Here is a 12,074-nt window from a genome sequence, read left to right on the forward strand (position 1 = left end):
TCACGGTCAGTTTTTGTGTAGTTGTTTTCTGTTACCGTTTCAAGTTATGCCATGTTTTCTTTACCAGCTTTTAAATAAAGCTCGCTTTTTGTTTCAAGACCTTTTTCCGTTTTTTGTAGTCTGCATTTGGGTCCTACCTTTTCCACGCACCCTGACATGGGGGGGAAGAAGCCGGAGCTTGTGCGGGAGGTGGAGCAGTACCAGTTGGATCTGGTTGGGCTCACCTCAACGCACAGCGTCGGCTCTGGAACCATACTTCTTGATAGCGGTTGGACTCTATTCTTCTCCGGAGTTGCCCAAAGTGTGAGGCGCCGGGCGGGTGTTGGGATACTCACAAGCCCCCGGTTGGGTGCCGCTTTGTTGGAGTGTCCCCAGTGGACGAGAGGGTCGCCTCCCTACGCCTGCGGGTTATGGGGGGGGAAAGACCTGACTGTTGTGTGTGCTTATGCACCAAACAGCAGTTCAGAGTATACCGCCTTCTTGGAGACCCTGAAAAGAGTCCTGGCTCCTGAAGGGAACTCCTTAGTCTTGCTGGGAGACTTCAACGCACATGTGGGCAATGATGGAGACACCTGGAGTGGCGTGATTGGGAGGAACGACCCCCCTGATCTGAACCGGAGTGGTGGTTTGTTACTGGACTTCTGCGCTAGTCATGGATTGGCCTTAACAAACACCATGTTCGAACATAAGAATGCTCATAAGTGTACATGGTACGAGAGCACCCTAGGCAGAAGGTCCATGATCGATTTCGTTATCGTATCATCAGACCTGAGGCCGTATGTTTTGGACACTCGGGTAAAGAGAGGAGCGGAGTTGTCAACTGATCACCATCTGGTGGTGAGTTGGGTCGAGTGGCAGGGGAAGCCTTTGGACAGACCGGAAAAGCACAAACTTGTGGTGCGGGTGAACTGGGAACGTCTGGAGGAGTCCCAACTGATGCAATACGGAATATATGTAGATAGATAGAGACGGGGTACTGACCTCAGAGCCTTCAGTCTACAGTGTGGACTCTCCAGAAAGTCACAGAGCAGCTGCACTCCTGAATCCTGCAGGTTATGGTTGTAGCTCAGCTCCAGCTCTCTCAGGTGGGGGGGGTTGGACTTCAGAGCAGAGGCCAGAGCAACACAGCTGGTCTCTGATAACCTGCAGGAACTCAGTCTGGAAAAATAATATACAGTACAGTTGTGTATAGTTACAGTATGAACCCAAGCTTTTCCCCTTTGTTGAATGATTGTCATTCATGTGGATCATTATAACATCACCGTTGTACAGACACCATCTAATGTATGATATGGTTAATTTAAATAATTTGAATCTTTTAGCGTGCCAGACAGGCTGTGCTAACTATCTTTAGTTTTTTCCCTCCTCCTCTTCTCTTTTTTCTTTCTCCTCCCCGATTCCCTTTGTGATGGGAGGTTGAGGAAGATGAGTTTGGTGTACTTTTTATATACCCTTATCACGTGGTTGAACTTTGTTTGGGAATGATAGGTTTATTGAATGTTGCCAGCCCTGTGAATCTTTCAGGAGCATCTTAGTATAAAAAGTAGTGAGGGCTTGTGTTTGTGTTATGTTTAAAAACGTCAGAATTAGCTTACTATGCCTTGTTAAGTTATATGTGTTTATCACAATCATCTTGCCCTCCCTCTCCTTTTAAATTACATATATCCTGATGAAGATCTCCACCATGTCACATGGCTATGTGAAAACAAAAGCAGCACGAGACTGACCGCAGCAGAAACTGACCTCAGACTCTGGAGTCTACAGTGTGGACTGTCCAGTCCAGTGGACAGCAGCTCCACCGCTGAGTCCTTCAGACTGTTGTTGCTCAGGTCCAGTTCTTTCAGGTGGGAGGGATCGGACTTCAGGGCTGAGGCCACAACTTCAAAGTGAGGGTCTGAAAGCCCAGAGTTCTGAAGTCTGTGAATACATGTCAAATTCTTCATAGTCATAGTATTATAAATGAACGAGGAAAAAACGTTTCATAAAGCAGTTGTTAACAATGGATACTGAATCCCTGTATTTATTTATAGATCAATGCAGGCTGCTTCAATTTAAAAGACTATTCTAAAATATAGAGTTATTTGGACACTAATAAATGTTGTGATGTGTTAGATAATATTAGACTATAATTATTAAAAGTTATTAAGGACAATGATTATGTTTGTGGTGCATCCATCATGCTGAGCTAAGCATATTAGGATCATTACCCATGTACAACAACTTTCTTACTTGCTGGTACTAGGCAGAATTAGGATGTTGTTGAGGGGAAAAAGCTTACTTAAAGTGGACCTATTATGCTATATTGGAAAAATATATTGTAGGGCCATACCTATACAAAACATGTCTGTGAAGTGTTTTGCTTAAAATACCGAACAGTTCACCCGTTGTAGCCATGCCTCATACTGCTCAAACCTCTCTTTTGCAGCCCTGTTAGAGAAAGGCAGATTTTGGGTCCTTAGCTTGAAAAAAAAAAGAGGAGGCGTAGCTAATAACTGAATTATACCGGAGATAAAGTTAAATTCTGCTCCTGTGATAAAACGCCATCCTGTTCTAAACCACATCAAGGATTATTTCTGAAACAGTATGGAGCTCAAATGCTTTTTCTCTTGCGGGTTTATCACAAGGTGAGTTCTTTTTTTATTTCCTGCTTTTTAAACACATGTGCTCTACAGTACAGGTTTGCTCTGAGTGTTAGCGAGGCTTGCTAATGTAAACATTATTACATTACATTGCATTTAGCTGACGCTTTTATCCAAAGCGACTACAATAAGTGCATTCGACCAGGAAGACACAAACTTGAAGAAAACAGAATCATATAAGTACATCAGGTTTCATAGAGCCAACATTTCACATGCTACTCAACTGGCTTTAGATAAGCCAGTCCTTTATTAGTATATAAGTGCTTTGTTAATAATTATATCGCTCGAGGTGGAGTCGAAAGAGATGAGTTTTCAGTCTGCGCCGGAAGGTGTGTAAGCTTTCTGCTGTCCTGATGTCAATGGGGAGCTCATTCCACCATCCTGGAGCCAGGACAGCAAACCCACGTGTTTTTGCTGATGGGAACTTGGGTCCCCCTCGCAGCGAGGGTGCAGCGAGTCGTTTGGCTGATGCAGAGCGTAGTGCACGCGCTGGGGTGTACGGTTTAACCATGTCCTGGATGTACGAAGGGCCAGATCCATTCGCAGCATGGTAAGCAAGTACCAGTGTCTTGAAGTGGATTCTAGCAGTTACAAACAAAGACGAGATTACGTCCAAAACACGTCAGGCATTGTGTCTGATAGCAACTTTCTGTGGGTCTGCAGAAGTATTGTATAAAAGACATTAACAAGTGCATTTTGCATGATAGGTCCCCTTTAAAGGCTTATTATCTGTAGTATAGTTAAATAATGCATTAATAAGTGCTCTTTATTGACTAAGGGATTCTGAGAGATTGCTGAAGTTACATAAATGTTCCGCGATGTCAGAGGGATTGATCATTTTTTAAATACTATTCATATTATCATTAAAATAATATGTTAAAATGATCAAGGTGTGATTTTTATTTTTTTAAATCAGGAGCAAACAAAGTTTTTCATAAAGTTTGTAGAATATGGTTTGTAGGCTGGGCAGCGCCAGAATTATATTGCCACATATTTACTCTTTAGAAAATATAGCTCTGCTTTGCATTGAAAGGCTCAACCCTAGAGAAAGAATACGCTTAAACGGTAAGATTGAGGATCAATAAGATTATTGTTGTTTTTTTTCAATAATAACACATGTACTTACACAGCCTTCCTGCACTTCCTGACAGCTGGCAGCAGTCTCAGTTGTCCCTGGTCTGATGTGTTGTACTTCTTCAGGTCCAACTCATCCAGAACCTCCTCTGACATCTGCAGCATGTAGGCCAGCGCTGAGCAGTGGATCTCAGAGAGCATCTTCTCTGATCTGTTGCCTGACTTCAGGAACTCTTGTATATCCTGATGTACCGATTGGTCGTTCATCTCCATCAGACAGTGGAACATGTTGATGCTTCGGTCGGGGGAGATTTCCTCCATGTTCGTCTCCTTCAGGTTGTTGATGACACTCTGGATGATTTGCGGACTGTTTTGTTTCAGACCCAGCAGGCCTCCTAAGGACTTCTGGTTGGACTCCAGAGAGAGACCATGAAGGAAGCGGACAAACAGGTCCAGGTGGCCATTTTTACTCTTTAGAGATTTTTTCATGGCTCTACTCAAGAACACTGTCAAAGGAGAGTTAATGTCATAACATTTTAAAGAATCAGAGGAGTCCAGCCTATCATAATCCTCTTTATCATCGTCCGAGTTTTCACTTCTATCATCATGTCTGTCATGTTCATCAGCAGAATCATCTTCATCATAATCTTTTCCTCCTTCATCATCATCGTCATCTTGTCCTTCTTCATCATCGGTGTACCCAGTATGGACCGCTGAGTTATAACCATCTTTTCCCTCTTCTTCTTCTTCTTCTTCTTCTTCTTCTTCTTCTTCTTCTTCTTCTTCTTCTTCTTCTTCTATCATCATCATCATCATCATCATCATCATCATCATCATCATCATCATCATCATCATCATCATCATCATCATCATCATCATCATCATCATCATCATCATCATCATCATCATCATCATCATCATCATCATCATCATCATCATCATCATCATCATCATCATCATCATCATCATCGTCATCTTGTCCTTCTTCATCATCGGTGTACCCAGTATGGCCCGCTGAGTTTATAACCATCTTTTCCCTCTTCTTCTTCATCATCATCATCATCATCATCATCATCATCATCGTCATCTTGTCCTTCTTCATCATCGGTGTACCCAGTATGGCCCGCTGAGTTATAACCATCTTTTCCCTCTTCTTCTTCATCATCATCATCATCATCATCATCATCATCATCGTCATCTTGTCCTTCATCATCGGTGTACCCAGTATGGCCCGCTGAGTTATAACCATCTTTTTCCTCTTCATCAGTGTCATCTTCATGTTTTGCCAGGGAGGAGTTTTGTTCTGCCGGAGAGGAGTTTTGTTTGCCAGGGAGGAGTTTTGTTCTGCCAGGGAGGAGTTTTGTTCTGCCAGGTAGGAGTTTTGTTCTGCCGGAGAGGAGTTTTGTTCTGCCGGAGAGGAGTTTTGTTCTGCCAGGGAGGAGTTTTGTTCTGCCAGGGAGGAGTTTTGTTCTGCCAGGGAGGAGTTTTGTTCTGCCGGAGAGGAGTTTTGTTCTGCCAGGGAGGAGTTTTGTTCTGCCGGAGAGGAGTTTTGTTCTGCCATGAAAGCTTCCAGTACCTCTGAGTTTTTGTTGGTGTAACAGTGGTACAAGTAGACTGCAGCCAGAAACTCCTGAATGCTCAGATGAACAAAGCAGTAGACGGCTTTCTTGAAGATCACACTCTCTCTTTTGAAGATCTCTGTACAAACTCCGGAGAACACCAAGGCCTCTGTGACATCAAGACCACACTGCTTCAAGTCTTCTTCATAGAACATGATGTTGCCTTTCTCCAGATGTTCAAATGCTAGCCTCCCCAGCTTCAGGAGAACTTCCACGTCAGCCTTCGTCAGTTCCTGCGGACTCTCCTCTTGTTCCTCTTCATACTTCTGCTTCTTCCTCTTTGTCTGAACCAGCAGGAAGTGTGCATACATGTTAGTCAGGGTCTTGGGCAGTTCCTCTTTCTGGTCCATGGTCAACATGTGCTCCAGAACTGCAGCAGTGATCCAGCAGAAGACTGGGATCAGACACATGATGTGGAGGCTCCTGGAGGTCTTGATGTGAGAAATTATTACATTGCATGTTTCTTCATCACTGAATCTCCTCATGAAGTACTCTTCCTTCTGGGCGTCAGTGAAACCTCTGACTTCTGTTATTCTGTCAACAAATACTGGAGGGATCTGATTGGCTGCTGCTGGTCGGGTAGTTATCCAGACAAGAGCCGAGGGAAGCAGCTCCCCTCTGATGAGATTTGTCAACAGCACGTTGACTGATGACTTCTGCGTGACATCGGACACAACCTCGTTGTTTTTGAAATCCAGAGAAAGTCTGCTTTCATCCAGGCCGTCAAAGATGAACAAAACTTTAGAGACAGCGAGGAGCTCTGCTGTGACCTTCTGTAAGGTTGGATGGAAAACATGGATCAGCCTGAGAAGACTGTACTGCTCATTTTTGATCAAGTTCAGCTCCCTGAAGGAAAGCAGAATCACCAGATCGACATCTTGGTTTTCCAAACCTTCTGCCCAGTCCAGAGTGAACTTCTGCACTGAGAAGGTTTTACCAATGCCAGCGACGCCGACAGTCAGAACCACTCTGATGTAGTCCTCTTTGTCAGCTAAGGCTTTAAAGATGTCGTGTACCTTGATAGGATTGTCATTGGCAGTCTCCATCTTGGACGCTGTCTCAAGCTGCCACACCTCATGTTGGGCATTAACCTCTTCACTCTGCCCCTCTGTGATGTAGAGCTCAGTGTAGATCCTGTTAAGTGGCGTGAGACTTCCTGTTTTATCAGTTCCTTCAGTCACACATTCAAATCTCTTCCTCTGGCTGATCTTATGTTCATCTAAAACGTCCTGCAGACCACCATCTGAAGAAAGATAAGGAAAGTCACTGTGTCAGATAAAGGTGAATGACAGGAGGAGGAAATCCTTTTCCTTTCACTCATGTATTAACAAAGATTTAATGCAGAGTCCAATAATAATGTGTTGTGCTCCTAGACTAGACAAGCAAGTGAGTAAAGACCGAGCAATGTGACAGTATGTTGTATGAATGCTGTTGATTCTTTGTTTGTAAAAAAGAAGGGTGGTATAGTTTCGATTTAGTGTTAAATTTAAATTGTGCGTGCATACTTTCATCAGAACTTTGTACAGTGCTGGTCTGACCTGCTGTCTGAAGTCCAAGACCTGTTCTGGATTGTTTTCCACACTGGGGACAGGAGGAGCCTCCTGATGAAGCAGACTGACCCCAGTATGAGGCGATGCACGTTCTGCAGAACCGGTGTTCACAGCTGATAGAGACCGGATCCTTCAGGACGTCCTGACACAGAGCACAGCAGGGCAACATCTCCTCCACAGACACACCACTCCTCTTCCTCTTTCTGTTAGGAAGAAGACATATTTTCTAAACGAGGTCTTATGTTGATAACAGGTCAAAAGGTCAATACTGTTTAGAAGCTCAGATAGTCAAAGAGAACATTAAAAACTGAAGTTGTTTTCTATTCTATTTCAGGATTTTTGATATCTAACTTGGTGCTTATATAAGTCAAATACAAGCATGATGTGTTTTGTTAATGATTAAATTGATTAATGTGAATTATTATCTTAATATATATTTAATACGTATATTTCACTTGCATAACCAGGAGGTTAATAGTTTATAAGCAGGGCTGCAGGCGCACCGGGTCATTTGAAAAAAGGCGCATTTGTGTACCGACATCTCATCCTAATTTTCGGGCTTGATGTGACAATATTCATAATTAAGTAAATGTAACACCCTTTTCATCCCGGTTACACGTTTCATTTGCCCTGTACAATGGGCGCTGGAAGTGATGAAAATGGGGGATGTTGGCTTATCTGGCGCCCGCAGTTCTGAGCTCACAGTCAAAATGCGAGTGAGCGAGGGAGAGAGAGAGGGAGGGTGCACCGGTACCGGCGCTGTTGTTATTAGAATCTGGTGCTAGCTGCTCTAACGGATATAAGAAGAAGATGTTTCTACAATAATGTGGAGGGAGAGTCCTCTCCAGTCAGACTGAGAGAATGATAACTACAGCTCAGTGAGGTAAAGGACTCTGAGTGATTAGATAGTTCACTTTAGTCTAAGTTCAAACGGTTTGGTCACAATTTATGTAAACACATATAAGTCACTCCTTTATAATTATTGGGATAAACAGGTTTGAAATCATTCCAATGTATACTATAGGACAGTAACCAAAAATATCCTTTAAAACTGGAGAGATAAAAAAAAAATGCATAAATAAATAAATGTTAAGGTAAAATAAGATATGAATGAACAACACAAATAAAATAAGTTTCATTTGTTATTGGCTATGGTAGGTTATTGGTTATGTTCACATGCTTATTTGATTACATCCACTTGTCTAAGATGACAACAGAGACTTTCAACCCAAACCCAGCTGTTGACTTGTGGATGCAAGCAGCTAATCGCAGACTCAACCAGAGAGGAAGAAGTAGGCCTACATCATTAGCTACCATGTCTGAGAGGAAGACAGTGAGGAGAACAGTCAGGAGGGTAGTGATGACAGCTTGTATCGCCACGACAGCCTGGTCGTGCTAATGTTGTCTTGTGTTCGCCTCTGCATGTGTGTTCTGTGTTCACCTCTGCATGTGTGTTCTGTGTTCACCTCTGCATGTGTGTTCTGTGTTCACCTCTGCATGTGTGTTCTGTGTTCACCTCTGCATGTGTGTTCTGTGTTCACCTCTGCATTTGTGTTCAGTGCCGTGTGTCTGGCAAATAAAGTCAAGACCCCCTCAAAAGTTACGGTTTATTTCATTTTAAGGATGAGCACCAAGCAACATCTTCAGGTGCTCCTTTGAGAACCAGGGCAACAAAGTTATGTGCACCCCTGGTTATAAGACACTTTTTTTGGAATAAAAAAATAAATAATTAAGCATGTTCAGCTTTTATTTCATTAAAAAAAGGTCATAGTTTTGGTATAGCGTGTTGGACTGATCACATATTTTTGCAGGCCAATTCAGAAGTGAGCATTGTTAGGGCTCCCTTGACAAAAGTCAATGGAATTTTCCATTGAAGATCTTTGGCAAACACCGGTTAATATACTCATACATTTTGTTCTGCAGGATAATCTCTACATATATTTTATATAACCACTTTATGGCTTAATGATTAGCGACTTGTTAGCACCACTGTTTTCATGACGCAAAGACGCTTTGGATATTCACCAGTGTGGTATTTACTGCCATATTTTATGTCGTACAAAAATACTTATACATCTCTTAAGCTTGTTTTGACCACAGACCTTATTTCAGGTATCTAACCAAAATTGTTGATTGAGACCAGAGATACCGAAGTGTTAAAATGCCAACTCATTTCTGGATTTTAGGACTTTAGACTTTGTGACACCTCTGACAGCATGCGTAACCCTGCAAAAAACGTATGATTCTGTTTATGGTTCAAAATGAAAACAGTCTATTACTTTGAGTCTGAGGGTCCGGGTTCATTGCTGAAGTATGGAGGTGCTTCTTTGGAAAAGTCACTCTTCATAGACAGACAGCTGGGTGCTGGAGACTCTGCTCTCTCTCTGTTGTACAGACCTCTGGAAACACCAAGAAATATGAATAATAAATGTAAGATTAGAATACATGTTTTATTGATGACAAACAGCTGTCACATATAGCCTACCTAGAATAATGTTTCTTTGATGAAAGGTTTGTTACCTTTCAGTAGGCAAACACATTTTGTTAGAAAATACCAATATACATACAAAAATGTAAAATAAACATCGCATTGGCAAGGGTAACTTAAAATGAGTCGTACTTTGAGTCTGAGGGTCCGGGTTCATTGCTGAAGTATGGAGGGGCCTCTTTGGAAAAGTCACTCTTCATAGACAGACAGCTGGGGGCTGGAGACTCTGCTCTCTCTCTGTTGTACAGACCTCTGCACAATCAAGATGTATTTATTTCTATTGCATGAATCCATGTTCAACAATCTGATGTTGAAACCAGTTAAGTAACTTAAACACACAAATTACTGTTACTGTCAATAATAAGCAGGTTTTAAAAAATGGCATTAGTCCACTTCAGATTTGATTACAGCTTCTCTGTCTGACAGCTGCCACAGATACTAAGGAAGATGGCACGAACTATTTGGCTTTGTGACGCTTATGTTTGTTACATTTAGGATAGCAAATAGATAAAAACGTTAACATACAGACACATAAGACAGATAGCTGAATATGAGTGGACGTGCAGCAGTTATCTTACTTTGAGTCTGAGGGTCCGGGTTCATTGTTGAAGTATGGAGGGGCCTCTTTGGAAAAGTCACTCTTCATAGACAGACAGCTGGGTGCTGGAGACTCTGCTCTCTGTCTGCTGTACTGACCTCTGCAAACACCAATATGTTTTTAATTCATATTTCGTGAATACTTGATAAATGATCTGTCAAATCCATGAGGCAGCTCTCAACCATTAAAATGTAAAGCCAATAATAAGGAGGAGGAAAAAGAGTACGTGTCCATTAGATTAGATTACAACTTCTCTATGTGACTTTGATTTGTTTAATTATATTTTACATTTAAGTAAAAATGCTTGTATACAAACAGAAAATAAAAAACATTAGAAGAGGTATACAGTATAAAGACGTGTCTTACTTTGTGTCTAAGGGTCTGGGTTCATTATTGATGTAAGGAGGGTTTTCTTTAGAATCGTCACTGTTCATAGACAGACAGCTTGGTACTGGAGACACTGCTACATCCTCACTTTCCTCCTCACAATCACTCATTTGGTGATCTGGAGGCAGTCTGAGGGGTAAAGAAAATACAGACAAACTCTGTGAAATCATAACACAAGACAAACAAGTTTCTACATGAGTCACACTCAGTAACAGACATACACACACACACCCTGCTTTCTTGGGTTATGGCAGGTTTAATGCGCATTATTGAGACAACAACAACGTTGTGTGTGCAGATGACAGACTGTTGAGTTCATTCTAAAATGTCTTTCCTCCACAGTCCACACGGAAATCAACTAATAAAATGAACACTTACCCTGCCTGTGCTTCCATCGAAATGGAAACTTAACTCACTGAACATATCAGTGTCGGGTTCCTTTCTGTTGCTCTGTTGCTGGATCACATGGTGAGTGTTGCTCCTCCCCTCTCAATTTACAGGAAATCAAAGTCAGTGTGTTGTGCTCACAACCTCTGTATACATCCATGGGTCCTTCTCACTTCGGTTAAATTGGCTTCTCAATACTCAAATTTCCCCTCCTCGACTCCCCTCCTCGGTTCCCCTCCTCGGTTCCCCTCCTCGAGACTTAGACCCGCCCACAGGAGATGCGAGCGGAGGACCGAGGAGGGGAACCGAGGAGAGAGGAGGGGAAGCAGCAGACGTTTAAAGAAATGAGAACTCCTCTCCTCTGAGCGGTCATTTTAAAGAGACGTCCGTTCATTATTACGTGGCAACAGCTGCATCAGCTGTCGAGTGTTTTGTCATAGCGCTGTATCTCTGTTAGATCAGCTGAACATTGTTCCCCCACATATTTACTTTGAATTCATTGAGAGTGCGGTATAATGAGACAATAACAGGCTACAGATACGGACACACACACACAAATATATTTATATAAATATATACAATTTAAAGTATGAGAGCACTCTCATAATAACGTAACACAATCAGAGACTGGATATATCCCCCCCTCTCTCTGGTCGCTGAAATGGGGAATTGAAATTACGGGCCAAAAGTTGTATAAGTAGGCCTATTAAAAGTAAGCAGAGGACACCAAACCAACTGAGACCCGTCTGTCCGCCGCATTTACGTACTGTACAACACACACCTACACACTGTACAGTACCACACACACCTACACACTGTACCACACACACCTACAGCTCCAAAAGCATAAGCCGTTGTGTATTTTATTAAGTGAAGCAATGGTCTTAGAAAAATATCGACTCTATACTAAACTAAAGCAAATAAAGAGAATAGGCCTGTTATACTGAGTGATATATATTATACACCTCGACGCTCGATGCTCGGTCCTCGGTGTGCATTTAGAGAAATTAGACGTCCTTCAAAATGGCGCGCTGAAATTCATTTCCGGGTCACTACCGGAGGACCGAGGAGTCGAGGAGGGGAAATTTGAGTATTGAGAAGCCTCTCTTGTGTCCCTCACTTGCGTCGTTTCCCTGCGACTAGTCCCTCCCACCAGGGAAGCATGGAGAGACGCAAGATTACTTAGATTACTTTTGGATTACTTTCTGGAGACACAAAAAGCAAAAGGAAACTGCACGTCTTCTTACTGTTTTAATGGCTTATCAAGAGCACAACTGAAACATAACATCTGAAACGATGTAACAACATAATACACTTTTTGGGGATGCAGCT

At 42.4% G+C, this 12,074-nt stretch overlaps 1 protein-coding gene across 7 annotated transcripts in view; it reads right to left on the minus strand.

The window, feature by feature from the left end:
• Positions 1 to 10,991, minus strand: part of LOC117541230 (NACHT, LRR and PYD domains-containing protein 12-like) — a 44,695-nt gene extending 33,704 nt beyond the window's left edge. The window contains exons 1-10 of one of the 7 annotated variants that reach the window (XM_034208407.1): positions 10,734 to 10,991; positions 10,335 to 10,484; positions 9,949 to 10,068; positions 9,503 to 9,622; positions 9,162 to 9,281; positions 6,871 to 7,085; positions 5,275 to 6,575; positions 3,766 to 4,301; positions 1,744 to 1,917; positions 982 to 1,158 (exon numbers count right to left, since the gene is read on the minus strand). In XM_034208407.1, coding sequence (XP_034064298.1) covers positions 982 to 1,158; positions 1,744 to 1,917; positions 3,766 to 4,301; positions 5,275 to 6,575; positions 6,871 to 7,085; positions 9,162 to 9,281; positions 9,503 to 9,622; positions 9,949 to 10,068; positions 10,335 to 10,484; positions 10,734 to 10,750 — 2,930 coding nt within the window. In that variant the 5' untranslated portion in view covers positions 10,751 to 10,991. Of the gene's footprint in view, positions 1 to 981; positions 1,159 to 1,743; positions 1,918 to 3,765; positions 6,576 to 6,870; positions 7,086 to 9,161; positions 9,282 to 9,502; positions 9,623 to 9,948; positions 10,069 to 10,334; positions 10,485 to 10,733 lie in introns of those variants that run through there. The other 6 variants (XM_034208401.1, XM_034208402.1, XM_034208404.1 and 3 more) reach the window with 6 other exon arrangements.
• Between the last annotated feature and the right edge of the window lie 1,083 nt (positions 10,992 to 12,074).

This window comes from Gymnodraco acuticeps, unplaced genomic scaffold (genome assembly GCF_902827175.1).
Source record: "Gymnodraco acuticeps unplaced genomic scaffold, fGymAcu1.1, whole genome shotgun sequence".
In the NCBI taxonomy this organism is placed as follows: Eukaryota; Metazoa; Chordata; class Actinopteri; order Perciformes; family Bathydraconidae; genus Gymnodraco; species Gymnodraco acuticeps.